The sequence below is a fragment of the Ictalurus punctatus genome, chromosome 28, assembly GCF_001660625.3.
Source record: "Ictalurus punctatus breed USDA103 chromosome 28, Coco_2.0, whole genome shotgun sequence".
NCBI lineage: Eukaryota > Metazoa > Chordata > Actinopteri > Siluriformes > Ictaluridae > Ictalurus > Ictalurus punctatus.
In genome coordinates, this window is record NC_030443.2 from 6,812,286 (window position 1) to 6,832,134 (window position 19,849).

General features: G+C 39.0%; 1 protein-coding gene across 2 annotated transcripts in view; it reads left to right on the forward strand.

Annotated features, from left to right (window-relative positions):
- lamc3 (laminin, gamma 3) overlaps positions 1-19,849 on the forward strand; it is a 169,843-nt gene that overhangs the window by 58,567 nt on the left and 91,427 nt on the right. For both annotated transcript variants that reach the window (XM_017460411.2, XM_017460410.2), the window contains exons 3-4: positions 13,484-13,614; positions 14,278-14,444. In XM_017460411.2, the coding sequence (XP_017315900.1) occupies positions 13,484-13,614; positions 14,278-14,444 (298 nt within the window). The remainder of the gene's footprint in view (positions 1-13,483; positions 13,615-14,277; positions 14,445-19,849) is intronic.

The window sequence follows — 19,849 nt, forward strand, 5'->3', positions numbered from 1 at the left end:
TCACTGTATGGTTGCTGCTGCAGATAAGGCACAGTTACCTCAATGTTCTACAGTGTATTTCTTTGATGGGGGTGTATTAATGCGTAAGTTTTCAAGTTGTGCTTCCAAAACCATACCGAACCCAAGTGTTGAGTATTGTCCATGGCCATGATCTCGCTGGTCACCTTGGTGTGAGGAAGACATATGACTGTGTTTTAAAGCATTTTTTTTTTTTGGCCTGCTATAAGCTCAGAGATTGCCAGGTATTGCCGCTCCTGTCATGTGTGTCAGGTTGCAGGGAAGCCAAATCAACCTATACTTGTTATGGGCGAACATATTTAAAGAATTTTAATAGATTATGTGGGTCCCCTTCCTCGAACCAAGTCTGGTAATTCATACCTACTAACTTTGTGTGTCACTACTAGGTACCCTGAAGCTATACTCCTGAGTAGCATAAAGTCCCGTGCTGTCATCAGAGGTCTTGTCAAGTTTTGTACCACTTTTGGCTTGCCGAAATACATTCAGTCAGACCAGGGTTCAAATTTTATGTCTGCTCTGTTTAGGAAGGTTATGGCACAACTGGACGTGTGTCATCAGGTTTCTAGTGCTTACGACCCAGGGTGCATTAGAATGCTTCCACCAGACATTGACGTGTATTCTTCAGACCTACTGTTTATGTCAGGGAAAAGATTGGGATGAATGGATTCCCCTATTATTATTTGCTATCCGTGATGTTGTAGAAGAGTCACTTGGTTTCAGTCCTGCCGAGTTAGTTTTTGGGCACTCTGCTCGTGGACCTTTAAAGGTTTTACAGGAAGAGTTTCTGTCTACAAGTCCGGTGAAACCCCCAACTAGGAATGTCCTAGATTATGTTAGTTCCTTTCGTGAGCACCTACGTACTGCTTTTGAGTTAGCCAAACGTTCTCTTGCATCCTCTCAGGCCTGTATGAAGGCTCATTTTGATAAAAAGGCTGTGGTGCGTACATTTCAAGCGGGTGACGAGGTTTTGGGTTTACTGCCATTACTCAGCCCTGCTCTCCAGGCTAGGTTCTCAGGTCCTTATGTTATTGAGTCTAAGTTGAGTGATACAGGTTATGTTGTGAAAATCCCTGGCCAGAAACGAAAGTCTTGTGTGTGCCATGTAAATATGCTCAAGCCTTATATCTTTTGTGCTACCACGGATGTTGGCTCTTCAGTTCCTGTTGTCATGTCAGTAGCTGCTGCCTCTATGAGCGTGCCACCATCTGAGTATTCTCCTGAGGTGGATGGTCTCAGTCTAGGTAGGGCATGTTTTCCCTGTGCTCACTTACCAAACTTTGAATGGCTGGCAAATATCCAGTCTAAACTTGCTCACTTGTTTCAGCCAGCTCAGGGTGATTTAATAAGTCTTTTAAAGAAATATCCATCACTTTTTTCTGATACCCCTTCTCATACTACTGTCCTCAGACATGATATTGATGTTGGTAATAATGCTCCGGTTAAACAAAATGCTTATAGAATTAATCCCACTAAATGTGCCATTATGACGGAAGAAACAGACTATTTGCTTGAGAATGGTCTTGCTGTGCCTAGTTGAAGTCCCTGCTGCTCGACCTGCCTGCTAGTTCCAAAGCCTGACAAAAGCTATAAGTTCTGCACAGATTATAGAAAAGTCAATGCTTTAACTAAAGGAGACTCGTTTCCCCTCCCAAGAATGGAAGATTGTGTTGACCGGATAGGAAATGCAAAGTTTTCACAAAACTGGACCTTCTAAAGGGTTACTGGCAAGTTCCACTCACCCCACGTGCATCTGAGATTTCTGCTTTCGCTACACCAAACAGGTTCTTCTAATACATGGTCATGGCTTTTTGTACTAAAAAAAAAATGCCCCAGCTACATTTCAGTCGCAAATGGCACAGGTATTGGGAGATGTAGAGAATTGTGTAGCCTAACTCGACGATGTGGTCCTTTTTACAGACACCTGGGATAGTCATATTTGTGTGTTAACCCATGTGTTTGCTCGTCTCCAGGCAGCCTCTCTCACTCTGAACCTCACAAAATGTGAGTTTGGTCATGCCACCGTAACCTACCTTGGTAAACAGGTTGGACATGGTACTGTTCACCCACTGGATACTAATGTTAAGTCCATTGCCACTTTTCCTGTGCCCAAGACTAAAAGAGAACTTCAACGCTTTCTTGGGATGGCTGGGTACAACATGGGTTTTTGTAAGAATTTTTCAGATGTTGTTTTGCCTCTCACAAATCTCCTCTGTAACTCAGTTTCTTTTGTGTGGTCTTCTAGCTGTAAGTCTGCTTTTGAGGCTGTTAAGATGTTATATAGTGCACCTGTTCTTTCTGCTGCGTGTTTTGCGAAGCCCTTCAAACTTGAAGTAGACGCCATTGGTACTGGTGCCAGTGCTGTCTTGATTCAGGAGGATGCTCATGGCATAGATCACCCAGTTAACTTCTTTTCTCATAAGTTTAACCGTCATCAGCCGTCATTTGACTTTGTTTATGCTCTGCCCCTTTACGAATCCAGTGTTACACTTGTGTATATATGTATATAATATTGGTACTGTTCCAGACAAGATCTTGTACGTGAGCATCAAAGCCTTGAATTTGATGTAGGCAGCTACAGGAAGCCAGTGTAGGGTGATGAAGAGAGGTGTGACATGGGTTCTTTTGGGCTGGCAGAAGGCATGCTGCTGCATTCTGAATCATCTGAAGGGGTTTGATGGAGCTGGCTGGGAGGCCCGAGAGTAGTGCATTGTAATAGTCCAGTTTTGAGAAAACAAGAGTTCATTCTGTTATGCAGAATGAACCTACTGGATAATGCAGTTGTTGAAATGTGGTCTCTAAAGGTCAAGTTGTCATTAAAAGTCACCGCAAGATTTCTGGCTGTCCTGGTTGGCTGGAATGTGGCTGAGCCAAGCTGTACGGTGCGATTGTGGTGGATTGAGGAGCAGGCAGGGATGAAAGAAGCTCAGTTTTTGCCAAGTTGAACTTAAGATGTTTGAGATGTCAGACAGGCAGGCAGAGATGTGTGCTGAGACGGATGGATCATCGGCTGTAAGGACAAATAGAACTGGGTGTCATCAGCATAGCAGTGTTATGAGAAGCTATGAGACTCACAGGCCCCAGAGATGTAGTATAAATAAAAAAGAGCAGTGGACCCAGAACTGACCCCTGGGGAACCCAAGTTGTGAGTTTCAGAAATCTATAATACCTTGAAGGATCTGTTTTGCCTCCTCTTCATATAAAACTAGGACTGATTTTTTTTTAAATAAAAGCATTGAACAAAGAATGTAAAGGATTTAAGTACTTGATACAAATGTTTTCCAACTGAAGACCAGATAAAAGATGGCTGACACTTTGAAAAATTCATAGTGGGACCCGAGAAAATTGCATGGAAGGGATTCAAGAATGTTTGTGTAAGTTTCAGCTGGTTGACCAAATGCTTTAAGCTTAAAAAAAAAACGCTGGGTGCAATGTCACTAAAGATTTTTTTTTATTTATTTTTATTATTATTATTATTATTTTAAATTTAATTCACTTTTAGGCTTGTTCTGTGCAAATCGTGGTGGAATTTTTTTAGGACAGTGAAACTAGTTCAGTGTGTTAGGACTATTCAATAAAAGTCAAATCTGTGTGTAATAATAATAATAATAATAATAATAATAATAATAATAATAATAATAATGTTTAATTTATGTAGCTTCTTTCTCATACCCAAGGTCACAGAATTTTTGGTTTACTGTAATCTTATAAAAGGAAATACTAAATACATTTGGTTATAAAGATGTTTTCACCTGCTAAGATGTCATTTTTTGCAGTGTAATATGAGCGCCAGTAACTTGTGATTACCGCATAAGTTTCTATTTACAAGTCTACAGTCTCCAAGTGAAAGTATCCACTGAGGATCTGGTGAGACTTAAACTGTTGTTTTTTTGTCTTTTGTTTTTGTTTTGTTTTTTGCTGTGATAGCATCCACAGCAAGCTTTGGTGTACACATGAAGGGCCATTCCCAGCAGCAGGGAGTGAATCACAAGTGCAGGAAGCTCTAAGCAGAATTAGTGCATCAGGATGGGCCAGGCAGGTCTGGAGGGCAGACTGAGTCACTGATATCCTATCAGGCAATTTCTGATTCTATTTTTTATCAGCCAGTTTTTCAGAACCAAATCTGAAAGGATTACTGAAAAGTATTATCCCTAATGCATAACCAGCCACTTTACACATTTTCATTGCTGAAAGGGTGAAAGGTCACATAACATGTCACATCTCATCTTGTAAATTAATGGATCATCCAGAATCACATGTGTCTGTGTGTGCCAAAATAGTCTGGTCTATAAGGTACCATGGACCACATATTGGGTACAGCAAGGAATGGTCTGCATATTCACCTTTATGGTCTGGTGTAAATTATATGGGGTGAGTCATAATACTCGATGATATAACTTTGCTTGGAAATATTCCAGATATTTGTTCCAGTCATTCCAGACACATTCAAGGCCAACAACACAGTCAAATTGTGCTTATTGTCAAAGAATATAGTTCCCGTACAGTTTTCAGAGACAACCATTTGACACTAGCATACTCAGTGACTCTGACTTCACTGACAATTTTGAATTCAGATATCATAGGTCTTGTGCAAAAGGGAACATTTGGTTCTGTGGTTTGCATAGCACCATCCAATCCTACTCATATCACCACAATTTTAAGACTGACTGCCATGGTGACTACAAGCTAACAGAGACAGGTCCGAATCTATTCTCAGACAATGCTGAGGCCAGAGCTGAGCATGAAGGTTCAACTACAAGGTTATGGTTAGCATGGAAGAATCTGTAGGATGTGGCTCTGGACATAGAATTGTCACATTCTGTTGATGGGGACTGACTAGGATAACTAATTATTTGGGTATAAATAGAACTCTGTAGTACATGAGCCCTGAGATGTGCTCTCTGAAGCCACAAGTCTTTTCAAATTATTACATTTCCTAGAATTAACTCCTAATTTCTGGGTTTCTTACTTTGCTTATTAGTCAAAGCAGGCTATAGGACTTTACAGGGCAGATTTCAGTCTGAATCAGGGTCTAAATCTGCCAGCTGAGAGTACCATGTAGGCATTGCTGAGCAGTCAGCCCAGGGGACGTATATGACATTGTGAACTTTAAATGGTCAATGTTGAGGCCGTGAGTACATAGCTGGTGCCTGTTCTAACAGATGAAGAAGTGAAAAACATGTGGGACAGGAAAGGAAAACCACTCACCCAGATCAGCAGCATATAGCCACAGACTCATTCACAGAGGGGAAATGATAAGAAGGAAGAATGAGAGGCAAGTTTGCTTACTATGTGGAGAAGAAAAACTAAACAGGGGTCCATCTCTATAAAATCTATAAAATTGATAGCCTCTGAAGCTGTACTGCATAAGTGATTTGTTCCATTTCATACAGTTCCCACACTTTTTGGATCCATACATTGTATGATGGAGGGACAGGTTTAACCATCTGAATATGATACACTTAATAGCAGGTACTTGTAGGATTTGTAGCAAATATATTTTATCTCAACCCTCGGAGCCTTTGGGATCTTTGTGAATCTCATGGTGGAAGATTCCTTTAAGAGAATCAAAAACATTGTTTCAGTAATTTCTTAATTTAGGGCATGACTACAGAATATGGGTATGATTACCAACTTTTAGTATGGATACTACTCCCTACTACTACTTTTGTTGGTTCAGGTTCTGTTAGTGATAGCTTATATTCGCCTCCTCTAATTGTGATGCCCTTAACTGTCCTATCATCCTGAATAAGTTGAGCTAGGGGTTCAATACTGATTGCAAACAATAGGGACGACAATGAGCATCCCTGTCTACATCCACGTTCCAAGCTAAAGCTTTCAGATCTATACCACTGACTCTAACCAAGGTGAGTGGGCTTGAGTAGAGTGTGAAAATTTGGACAAAATTCAAACCGTTCAAGAGTTTGGAATAACTTCTGCCGGGTTAAATGCCTTATGTGCATTGAGTGATAAAAACAACACCTTCTCCCCTTTGGATTTTGTACAGCTCATTAGATTTAATACTCTGCAAAGATAATCTCCATAATATCCCCCAGAAATAAATCAAAAAGTTTGGTCCAGATGTATAATTTGATTAATAATTTAATTTACCCTTTTAGCTAGAACAGCCATAAATATGTATAGTACACTGTTCAACAACAAGATGGGCCTATACGATTGACAGCAGGATCTTTACACTCTTTGTGTAGTCCATGAAGGTGGATACAAAATGCAGAACTTCTTAATTTGCAGACCAACACATGGAAACGGGCTCAGGGAAACAAACACAAGGAACAAACACACTAGATACCAGGGCTATCATAAAGTTAGTAAAACCAGGAAAGAAACCCTAAGAAAAAGTATAAAATAATCAAAATACAGTGCATGACCAAAAAAAAATCCTCAAAAAACAAAACAAAAAACAAACAAACTCAGAACCACAAACATAACCTGATTTGATACAATGCTCCAGCAACTGAAGAGAAAAACCAGGAACTAAAGAAAAACCAGGGAGCACTAATCAATCAGGAAAATGAAAACCCATGAGAATGGTTAAGGCACGAAATGGAGGGAGACAACAGAAGAAGTGGGTTCCACTAGGGTACCCTCTAGTGGCCAAAGATGGTAGCATCCCTGTGGGCCACGACACTTTGTGAATTACTACTATGGGAGCTTCCTTCCACGAGGGAGCCACCGTACATGATTTCTGCACATAATTATATGCTTTAGTAGAAGCGAATATATTAGTTCTTTAAAACATTTGTAGAATTCATTAATATACCTGTCAGGTCCTGGGCTTTTGTTGTTTTTCAACATGGAGATTGTCACTGTTATCTCACATTCCTTAAGAAGCTCATCCAGATCCTTTGCCAGTGACTCTGTTAATTCAGTTAGCTTTAGATTCTTTAGGAATGATGCCAGAGTACTATCATCAGAACAGGTATATGTGTTTTTTGTATAAGGATCTGTAGAATCCTGCAAAGGATTCAGGAATTTAATCTGGTTTGGTACGGAGGTTGATAGAGTTACTAGATTATTTTCTGTACAATATTTGAGGATCTTTGCATTCTTAATATATTTACTTGCCCTATAACCATATTATATTTGGTTAGTAAATCTTAAATTGTCTTCAATCTTTTCAGCTTTTAAACTATTATATTCTCCTCTGTCATCTTTTAGTTTATTTGGTAGCATTGGATTTGGGGTTTGTTTATATAGTTGTTCCAAATTTTTTAATAGTTTGTTTCAATTCTTGTTGTCTAGCTTCCTTCTTTCTCTTCTTGGTGCTTGTGAATGAAATAATCTGGCCTCTGTTGTATGCTTTTGCACAGTCCCATACTATAAGTGGTGATACTTCTGTGGAATCCTTTGTACTTAAATTTAATTTAAGCTCTGTTGTGATAAAAGTAATGAATTCTTTATCATTAAGGAGAGATGCATTTAGTCTCCACTGCTTGGAAGTTGTCCTATATCCTATATCCCAGAACAATTCTATGTGTGAATGGTCAGGGACTGTCATATATCTTAATATCGGCTATTCTGTGAAGCTCAGCCTTGGGAGTGAAAAAGTAATCTATTCTAGAATAGGATGCATGTCTGTGGGAGTAAAATATCTACAACCTGGAAATTTGTTTCACCACACATCCACATCCTAGCTCATAAGATTGGTATTTTTGCATCTTACTCACTCGAGAGAGTGGGGTATTGGAAATAGGTTGTCTGTGCCTGAATTATGACATTATACAATTGAAATCTCCCCCTATTAATAATAGTCCAGAGTTATGCTGTGATATTCCATTAAAAATCTTCTAATAAAATCTGGTTTATCTTCATTTGGTGCATACACATTCATGAGGCAGACATCTATGCCATCTATATAGCCATTTGGCAAAATATATCTTCCCTCTTTATCTTTGAGTCATTGCTAAGGTAAAAAAAAATTACTTGTCTGTATATCAAAATAGATACTCCTTTCTTTCTCTCAGATGGATGAGATGAGAAATAAACTTTATCAGACCAAGAAATGGACAAATGGTTATTAAATATAAATCCACGCAGGCTCCTACAAAATCATCAAAACAAGAAATGAAAATATGGCTAAAACAGCAATGTAAATAATAGCAGTCCCTTCTTAACAAGTCAAGTCCTTACCCTTGTTTTATACTCAACGCTGTATTGATTTATCTACACAAGGCAACTTTGTAGCAAACAGTGTCATGTATGATAGCTACTGCAATAACGCCAACAAGAGAAGGCCAACTCCACGTATTGAATAGTCTTTCCCATGTTCCCCCTTATTTTCCACTCTTTTCTTTTTCTTTTCTTTTCTAAATGTCCAGCCTCCTTCTTTCCCCATGTTTACTTTATTGTCTTCTCTATTGTTCTCATTCTTTCTTCTTTCCCTTTGAATGTTGAACTGTGCATCAGGTAGAACCTTTCTTTGGGTTGGTGGTTGACAACATGCTATGAATCACAAAGATAATTAACCACATGATAGCAGATGGAGAGAAAGTAAGTGAAAGAATGCAAGAGAGAGAGATTGAGACTGAGATGCTACAGCTGTGCTGACTCTGCAATTTAGATTCATAGTTGAAAAATAAAAACAAATTGCCCAGATAATGTAGGCCATTTGTGCAGGATACTAGTAGTGTATAAAAAAAATACAATCACCAAGGTAGAAGAGATGAGATGAGATGAAAGGTGGCTATCCCTAGATTTGGACAACATGAAACCTGTAGTCACAGCCACCCAGAAGATAGCTCCATATAGTGTATATGTGGTGTGACATGTGTACAACACAAGAAGAAGTAAAAAAATATGCTATATGACTGCAGTATTTACTGCGAATAAATAAAAAACTTCAGGTGAATCAAAGGACCCTAGGACTACTAATGCTAGACTACTAATACACCATAATAGTAAAATTGTAAGCTTAAACCCAATACGATAATGTCTTGTTCTACCATAACCAAGACAAAAATCAAATAAATATATCTCATCATAAATAAATAAATAAATAAAAAGGCGTCTCAAATTATTACACAATATATCTTCAAAGTAGAATAAATGAATGCTTATGCCACTAGGTAATTGGTGTGAAATGTTCCATTGTACACTGCTATCATGTGGTTATTTATCTTTGTGATTCATGGTACGCTGTCATCCACCAACCCAAAGAAAGGTTTCTACCGGATGCACATAGCAACATTCAAAGGGATAGAATAAAGGAGATGAACAATAGATAAGAGAGTAAATGTGGGTAATGTAAGCGTGGGGAAAGAAGGAGGCTGGACATTTAGAAAATAAAAGAAAAGAGTGGAAACTAGGGGGAACATGGGAGACAAAGTGGAGATGCCAGTGGGTTCCTTTCTTAAAGAAGAAACTATATGTTAGTGCAGAGAGGGGTAAAATCTTGTGTAGATTAAAGGAATGCTGCAGAGAAAGAACACGAGAGTATTTACAGAGAGCAAGCATTACAGAAAAAAGGTTTGAGGGAAAAAAAAATGCATTATTCTCCCTTGGTTCCTTGTTCTCTAACGTGAAATATAAATATACTCAACATTGCTGCATGTCCAACTGAGTGTAAATTCCATTAATGAGAACAATACAGTGACTAAAAAGTCAGCCAGTTAAAAGCCGGTCACGATGTTCCGCCTTTTAAAGGCTAGACCTTGATTCAGCATTACTTGAAATGTGGCCATTCAGCAGTAGATATGCTGGAACACATTCCCTAGGAACAGAATGGATTCTAGAACGAAGATAAGGGAGTACAGTTGTTCTTGCTCTGTTCTCCTGGCTAAGCTAACTCCTTATAGGATTCAGAATATGTCATTCCAGTGAAGTAAAGCACATTATTTAGGAAAAATAACAGTCAGTACATGGGATGGACAAAAATATGTATTGTAAATATCTGACAAAGGAGCATTCTGGGACCTACAAATTGATGCTATTAATTATCCAGAATCAACAGCGGAAAGAGGGGCTTTTGCTAAAAATTACAAGAGAAATTACAACACATAAAATTCGCATGCAATGATTAAAAAAACAGCACCTAAACAACTGTAAAGAGAAGAATGCCATTCTGGAGAAAGATCTCTGTTTAATTTCATCATGTTTTTCTCAGATATTTTTTAAACACACTAAATCAGAATGTATATGAATTAACATTGTAACCGAATACGACTACATTATTCACATTGAGACAAGATGTGTGCATCAGGACTGGAATCCTTCAGGAGGAAATAAAAATGTGAGAGGTTTTTACTTTCATGTGGAACATGAAGAGCACTAGTATGAAGCTGCCCGCAAGCGTTGCCAGGTCACTTCAAAATTTCCACACCAACTTCATCGTAGAGCCTCATCATCTGCAACATGCAGACATTATCCACTCCATAAACCCCTTTTACCTTAATATATATCTCAAACCAGAACTTGTTCTACAATGAAGATACACTATCTATACTTACACATTTCCTTTGTTTGCAATAGCCCATGCTTAGGGAAATTGGACGTGCTTTTTTCACAAGTAACAAAATAAGGCCAATGTGGTGTAAGAACTATACCCCTGGCAACCCAACTCATTGGCCAAAGACCTCGTTCATTACCATCATATAAATATGATATGAATATGCTACCAGTAGGAGGCTAGGTTCTTCAAAAAAAATAATAATTTAATATTTGTTAAAATTACCTTGTCAGTTCATTACGCATGTAATTCTTAAATGATTGTTCAACATTGGTATTAAAAGATAATCTTTCTGGAAAATCATACTGTCATTATAATGAAATGCCAATTAAAGGACCTCATTTTGACTCACACCAGTGCGTCACAGCTTCATAGTACATTCTTTGTTTTTAACTCTAAACAATTTGGGAAGGACATCATTATTTTATGAAACATAATTAGATTGCTCACTGAGTCCAATTAGATAGAAGATAGAAAACTTGCCAGAAAGGTTCACATGGAATCTAATTCAGGAGGTGTGTTCTAATAATTGTTTTTTGTTTGTTATAATTTGTGGCTACCTTTCACCTAATTTTCTCAGTGTTTTCTAGTACTTCCAGGACATATTGATAGACTTCACATAAAACCCCAGTCTAAATCTTCCCTACTTCCAAATCCAAATATGAATACAGAAAAAGAAAAGTGGGAATCCCAAACAAATACATATTTGGGGGTGGAGGGTATGTTTTTATATCCTGATGGGGACCACATGTCCCCATAAAGATTTGCAATATCTGACAGTTTTGACCCTATGGGGACACTTGGCTGGAAAACTGAAATTACACCCCTGACCTAACCTTAGGTTTAGGCTTATGTGTATTTGTGTGTTAATTAGCTGCATTAGTAATTGTCAATGCAAGTTCCTGACAAGAATAATAAGATAAACCTTTGTGTCTACATGTGCTTTCCATTAATCTGAGATACATGCTAACATCCTTTGTCTTTCAACTTTAACCTTGTTACCTGTGAATTTGTGGACATTCAGTCTACACTAATGTGGATTCCCAAACATACAAAGCTCAAATGAAAATATATAGACAAAAACACTTGCTCATTTGCTGTATCTCATTATTTTTTATCTAACCTTCTATTGTTGACTGCTAGTCTAAACAGATGGATAGATGAAACAGAGAGCCCCTGAAAAGTTTAGTGTATTTAATGTCAAATGGTAGAAATCGGTTCAAATACTTAGTAAAACTATTTGAAGTCATTTCTACCATTTGACAATAAAGTCACTATGCTACTCAGGGACTTTCTAAAGCATATCAATTTTGTTTTTTGTTCTAGTTTTAGCGCATTGTGTACTGCATCTAAAATGATCATGTTATTTAAAATACACCATAGATTAATTGCCTACTTTCCCATAAAAGACATCCCATGAAGAAAAGTATCTGTGCAGAAAGGTATCTGTGTCAGCTCCAAATGACCAGTACAGCTCCAAATAGCTCCTAACCTTATTACTTTTAGCCACTTTGGTTCATTCCTTACCTTCTTTTTGCTAACCCTCCAGAGAAACAAGCATCTCATACTTTGAGGTCTCTTACTTACTTGTACTTGCAGTATAAGACCTTTTGACTATGAGGCCTCCCCTCTGCAGATTCATACCTGAACTGACAATACATAAAAGTTAATGAGTGTACATTTTGCATTTCAGATCTGAGATCTTGCCAAAGAACAAAAGACCAAAGTCAATTCAATATTTATTCACAAAGCTGTCAAATGCAGCAAAAAGCAAAATACTGACGTCAATATGGGTATTGCATTTGAACAATAGTGAGCCCTGAAAGTGATATCGAACTTGCTTCTCCTGAATATAGGTATACTGTGTTTTGTAAAGGCAATTGACACACTTAACAGTAACTATTACTTAGAACAGCAGTTCTTAACCTGAGGGTCGCAAAGTGGGTCGCAGGAAAACTTTTATTTTAAGCGATTGTAAACAGAGGTTCACAGAGAAGCCACTGACAGAGTTTTCGATATCTGTGCATGCCGAATACAGGGGGGTTCTCCTTCTTCCCCAGTGACAGGGTCAAAGTGCAAAAGTTTAACGTATCTTAACATAGCCTGAATCAGGTATAATTTCATGACAATATTTTGCATGCAATATCCCAGTCCAAACAGGATTTTGCAGAGGTTTTTTGTGATTGTTGCAGCCAGAAATGCTTGATTTTACTGCAGCCTTTTTCAAAATTTGCAATGCTACTTACAGAAAACTACTTGAATTGGCGGAATTGTAATGAATGCCCATTGTGATGACATCACATGATGGGTCTTGGTCCGAATCTGTAGAAAATCTGCAGTAATTTTGAAAAATTGCAAGTTTCTGCAAATATTGCAGAGTTACCTTGATTTTGCATTAATTTCTGTGATCGCAAAATCCTGGAGGGACAGATTATACATTGTCTGACATATAATCAGGCTCTTGGGATAAGTAAAACAAGATGGGGAACAAAGGGGAAAAGTTACAAAGATGTAATATCAGAATGTTTATTATACAGTAAGCTGTAAGAGTTGATTTACTCATCTTCAGTAACTGCTTTATCCTGGTAATGGTCAGCAGTGGAAGGGGTAGCCATTCACAGTAACATTGTTGAAAGGTGGGAGATTTCATCCTGAATGGCATGTTGGTTTCACAGTTGTTTTTATTTATTAACCCATAGTGATGTTCTACATTGTATTTGGTATACAAATAAAATACAAATGCAAATTAAATCTCAGCATTCCATGATAGGGTGAAACCAAAACAGCACAACAAATTTTAAAGCAATTAATTGTAAACATGTTCATTATAGAATGGCACAGTGATGCAGCAGGTTTCAACCTTAAGCTCAGGTTACTGTCTCTGCGGAGTTCTAGATCCACCCTGAGTTCTAGATCCACTATGACCCTCACTATCCATGACTCAAAAGGAATGAGTGAATTTTCATCAACTTCTTTTGTTCTCCCTTTTCTGTCTATCCTCAGGAATGGGTGACAGCTACAGACCTGCTGATCTCTTTGAACAGGTTGAACACCTTTGGAGACGAGTTCTTCAAGGATGCAAAAGTGCTACGCTCCTACTTTTATGCCATCTCTGACTTTTCTGTGGGGGGAAGGTGATGTTCATGCACACACACACAGACAGATACAAAACACGCACACACATGCAACATGGGACATTGATGCCCACAGAACCACAAAATTCTGTTAAGATTGTGAGTCGATGTCAAAGTCATTTACCTACAAATACACCCATACACAACTGCACTCTTCAGAGTCACATGCAACACAAACAATTATACATTTGTGGAATACTGAGATGTATTTGATGAGAGACAGAGAGACATTTGCAACAACCTACAATCTGCTCTGCAGCAGAAACAAGTTTGTTTCACTTAATGTTTTTACAGTGTAAACAGGATATTGTTAAAGGGGAATGCTGTGTGTGTGGTGTGGGGGAGGATGTGTCTGTATGTGTTTGTGTGTGTGTGTGTGTGTGTGTCTCTGGGTGGTCGTTTAGTTTAGACAGCCAAACATGTGTATAATTATCTTGAATTAGTTGCTGATGACCTTGTGGCATTATGAAAGAACAGAAACTCTAAACAGATCTAAAACGCACAACTCTCTTTTCCATTAAATTCTCAACAAATATTTATGCATTAAATTCCTCTATGTGTTGCTTTTTACCCAAAACAAAAGCATTGTTGTTGTTTTTTTTGCTTGTTTGTTTGTTTTTTTTACATACCACAAGAGACCATGGTCTCTTTGTCAAACTACAGATGCAAGTGTAATGGGCATGCCAGCGAGTGTGTGCCAAATGAGCAAGGCCGTTCGGTGTGTGTATGTGAGCACTATACTGCTGGGACAGATTGCCAACACTGTGCCCCATTCTACCGAGACCGTCCGTGGGCTCGTGCCACTGCAGACTCTGCCAATCAGTGTGTTAGTAAGTACTGATACTATCTACATCAAAATACCCATGTTTCTTCAGTGCTTAAAAGATGAAAAAGAGAATAAATACAATGTTTGTTTGCTTTGCTGTCCTGTGCTAGTCAGTGCTCGGACATGTTCAAAGCGTTTGAGCAGCAGATCAATAATGAGGCTGTAAATTGTATATTATAAAACTCTTTTTAATGTGGTTCTAATTTAATTTAATGTAATTAGCCAGTTAATAATATATAGTAAAAGCCTGTGTAAACATCTGACTTGACCTTTTTTTTAAAAATTACATTTATGCTGCAGTTGTTTAAGTAGCCTATTGAATTTTTTTTTTTTGCTGTTGTTGTTGGACTGCAGCAGAAGTGGCCAGATGTGCTTGGTGCAAGTTCTCTTCTTATGGAATGAGTTTGAATTTGTCTGATTCATAGCATAGTGTCTTCAGTGAATTGCTAATTTATTTAAAACAGGTAGATAACCCTGCAGTCCCATGTGTTTTGCCATGTCTATGCTTTAGCTATGAACAGTTATAGCAATTTTGTTTGGTAACTGCATAAATGTGCAATAGCGGTTATTGATGTGCAATAATTAGACATAACTATTCACCACTGTCACTTCTAAGTAATTTATATCTGTTAGATAATGACTGCAGTGTTACTTTGTCTCCTTCCTTAGGAGATAACAATGATCTGGTACAGTATTCTAATGTGAAACACATGATAACACATTACTAATTACTAGTTAGTTAATTGTACTCCAGGAGATATACAGTATAAGACACACTAATTATTTCTTAGTTCATAATGAACTACCAAACAATTACTAAAATTTACTATTATTTACTGAGTAATTACTCAGAATTCATTAGAAGTTAACGGTAGCCAGTAACCCGTCTGTCCTTCTATTCTGACCTCTCTCTTCAACAATGCCAACAGGATTGTCACTCACTGAATATTATGAAGATCTAGAGATTTGTGTGTAAGAATCCCAAGACAACAGAGGTATCTAAAATACTCAAACCAGCCTGTCTGGTAACAAGCATGCCATTACTTTATTGTTATATATACACAATTACACAGAATTCATTAGTAGTTACTAGTAGTGACAGAGGATGCTTCATAAGAAAAATGGGGCAGTGGTGGCTTAGTGGTTAAGGCTCTGGGTTACTGATCAAAACGTAGGGGGTTCAAGCCCAAGCATTGCCTATCTGCCACTGTTGGGCCCTTGAGCAAGGCCCTTAACCCTCTCTGCTCCAGGGGCACCGTATCATGGCTAACCCTGCACTCTGACCCCAGCTTCCTAACAGGCTGGGGTATGCGAAGAAAACAATTTCACTGTGCTCTACTGTATATGTGACCAATAAAGACTCATAAAAAAAAAAAGTTTTTTCGTGAAATATATATTTTTTCATTGGACAACATTATTGACTATGGATAGTGTGGATATTTGCTGTATGGCCTTTTTCATGCATAAGCAATGGCTGATCTGATAAACTCACAAAGCAGAAAAAAATGTAAAGTTCATTATTTTAATTAGCCATTCTATTAGGCAACGTGTTGTTTTAATTGCCTTGTATTATATGGCCAACAGATGTCTTCTTCCAAATGACAGTTGTTCTTCCAAATAATGAGGAATTACACTTTGGTTAACTAATGCACTGCTAAATGACAGTGAAGGTGGCAATGGAGCAGTTGGTATATTGTATGCATTATATGGTAGGCATATATTAATTGCCATATGTTTCTATTTTTCATGACCAACAGACAAATTGATTGATAGAGAACATTTATTTCGTTACAACCCAGTGTGTGAACTAAATTTAAGATACAAATAAAACCAGAACCAGAGTTGAATTAAAGACACAGGCTGTGTCCAAAATTGCATAATACCTTACTACACAGTAAGTGAAAATCAGTACACCAGAGGTGTAGTATGTCTGAATTCTCAGTAGGCGAGCAACAGTAGTCGAGAAATAACCGGATGGCATACTTCTTCCGGTGAGATTTTTAAGTGTGCAACTGATGGACACTACAGGAAAATTCCCTTTATGCAATGGGACTGGAGCGCATGAGTTCAGAAAAAAAAAAAAACAATACCCAAATAAATTCTTAGCTTGTTGAATTTTAAACAAGAAAACAGTTATCACAGCATTTAAAAAAAAAAAATTGTGATCTCTATCATGCCTTAGCCAGCCAAGCTAATGGCAACGAATTTACCTCAGCCTGATAACACTGCCCACATTAAATTGCTAATTCATTTAGCTTTCCTGATATGCATTTTGCCATTAGTGCAGTTGCTTTAATCTGGTGATCCCTTTAAGATTTTTGTGTTTATGATGATGTCGAAGGTCACATGGCAAAGCCAACATGGCGGATGTAGTATGTCCTGGATTTAATTCATACTAAACACGTTGAGTAGTGTGTACTGTTTCAACGGCCGTGTAGTAGGTACTGCATCAAATGAAGTACATGCTGTTACAATAAGCAATTTCGGAGCCAGCCACAGACAATGTGAAGGAACTGAAAAGAGAAAGGTCAAGGCTTGAATCGTCTTTTGTTTTTCTTTTCAAAATAAATATAATTGAATGCTTATTTTATCTGCCAATTTCTGGGAAATAACACGTAGTTACTTGCTTATCATATGGTTTCCATAGAAGTAATCTGGATGCCATTCCTCAATTAAAAACAATATATCGTATTAAGCTAAAATTGTGTCCAATCACATTCTTAATTTTTATTTAAATATATGGCTACATGAATGGTGTAGTCACATTTGTCTTTTGTTTTTCAATTTTGAAACCAAAAACAAATGAACACAACATACACAGACCCTTTGTTACGTGAAAACCATTTAACTAAGGCTATGGCACGAAGCCAGAACAAATCATGGAACCACTACCGTTTAGCACATTTACACAGATACACATTAACTAGAACTGAGGCGTGATACTTGAAATCAAAGCACGGCATAGAAACATTACCACGTAGCGCGTTACACATCTAACCTCATTACCTCTAATACTCGTTTAACTATGGCATGCAACTATCCTTTAACTATAACATGCAACTCTCGTTTAACTATGACATGAAACTCTCGTTTAACTATAACATGAACTCTCCTTCAACTATGACATGAAACTAGGAACAAGAAACTAGACAGGATATGGAAACTTTACCGCGTGGCACCATTACACCTATCGGCCTCTAATACCGCGCCACGTGCGCAGCAACACGAGGGGTTTAAATAACCACTCACAATTACTCTAACTGCTGACAGCTGGTAACACTTGAAAACACACCCTTGCACCTCCGCCAATAACTGAACAGGGCGGGGGCAGAACAGAAATCAAAACAAGTGCACATGTCCGTTGTAAACAAAGTCCTATCGTCCATGCACACTTCAAGCAGGTGCACACACGCTCTCCAGCTGTCCATGCACATCATTACTGCAGCGCCATCTGCCGGCGAGATCGTGACACCCTTGTCTTTATGGCTTTAGTGTTTCATCTCAAAACGCCTTTTGAATTTCTATGAATGAATTTTGAATGACATTTAGTTTCTATGGTTTTCCTTTTTTGTTTTATTTTATCATTTGCAAGTAGCAACATTTTTGGTTTTCTTTTCAGCAGTCCGCAACTCAATCATAAAGGGCTCATGACCCACTTTTGGGTTGCGAGCCACCAGTTGAGAACCAATGGTTTATACACTTTGTCATGTAATCCACGTAATGAAAGTTAGGATGGATGCAAATGGAGATAAGAGTTTAATGAGCGAGAGACAGGCAGACAAATCCAAAACATGAGACAATAGCAAGGTCAAGAAACAGGAAAAGGGTCAGGTGATTGGCAAACAGGCATAAACTGGGCAAGGCTAGAATCAAGAACGAAAAACAAGAACAAGTTCAAGGAACATGAAACAAAATGAGGAACAGGGTATAATCGCTTGGTATGCTGATAACACTAATACTTCGCAAAGTGCAGTGAGACAAAAGGGGTTTAAATGACAAACATAATCGGGGTGAAGCACAAGACAGCTGAGAACAATTATGACACACCTACGGGAAACAACCAATAACAATACGGGGTGGAGACAGTACAAAAACCATAACAAAAGCATGTGTAGAAAGTAAACAAAGTCAGTGTCAGTGAAGACCCAAAAGCGTTCGCACTTCGAACTCTCGAATTGAACTTGCGAATCAAGCTCGTGCTTCAGGTCTCCGAGCGCACTGCAAGCTACTGCATTAGCTCGAGGGGAAATCATGACAAACCCCACCCCCAAGGGCACTCTTCCCGGTGCGCCAGAACACACTCCCCACCCCTGGCGGTCCTGGCCCTTTGGGCAAAATGTCTTCAGCTGAACAGGGAGACTGAGCGTCGTTCCCAGCAGATCAGAAAGGCAGAGTAACGTCCTCAGCAGAGCAGGAAGGCGGAGCATCATCCTCCATAGACTCTGCAGGCTGAACTTGGTTGTCCGTGTCAGCAGACTCGGGTGTGAGCAGAACTTGGTTGTCCGAGTCAGGAGACTGGGCATGATCAGAACTTGGTTGGTCGTGACATCGGTTTCAGGTGTGAGCATAACTTGGTTGGTCCTGACGTTGGTTTCAGTCGTGAGCAGAACCTGGTTGGTCGTGACATCGGTTTCAGGCGTGAGCAGAACCTGGTTGGTTGTGATGTCAGTTTCAAGCGTGAGCAGAACTTGGTTGTCCATGTCAGCAGACTCGGGCATGAGCAGAAGTTGGTTGTCCGTGTGAGCAGACTCGGGCGTGAGCAAAACTTGGATGTCTGTGTCTGCAGACTCGGGCGTGAGCAGAACCTGGTTGGTCGTGACATCGGTTTCAGGCGTGAGCAGAACCTGGTTGGTCGTGACTTCGGTTTCAGGCATGAGGAGAACTTGGTTGGTCGTGTCAACAGACTCAGGCATGAGCATAACTTGGTTGGTCGTCACGTCGGTTTCAGGCATGAGGAGAACTTGGATGGTCGTGTCAACAGAATCAGGCGTGAGCATAACTTGGTTGGTTTGAGACTGGAACTTGCCATGGAAGTTCACATCGTCAATCTCCGACTGGGACTAGGCATGGGAGGTCACCTCGTCGACCTTTAGCTGGAACTTGGCGTGGGAGGTTGCCTTGTCGACCTCAGACAGGAACATGTGTTGGGAGGCCGTCTCTTTGACCTCGGACAGAAACTTGGCTTGAGAGGCCCTTTTTTTTTACCTCAGACAGGAACTTGGCTTGAGTGGTCGCCTGTTCGACCTCGTACATGAACTTGGCTTGGGAGGCCATCTCTTCAACCTTGGACAGGAACTTGGCTTGAGAGGTCGTCTCTTTTACCTTGGACAGGAGCTTGGCTTGAGAGGTCATCTCTTTGACCTCGGACAGGAGCTTGGCTTGAGAGGTAGTCTCTTCAATCTCGGACAG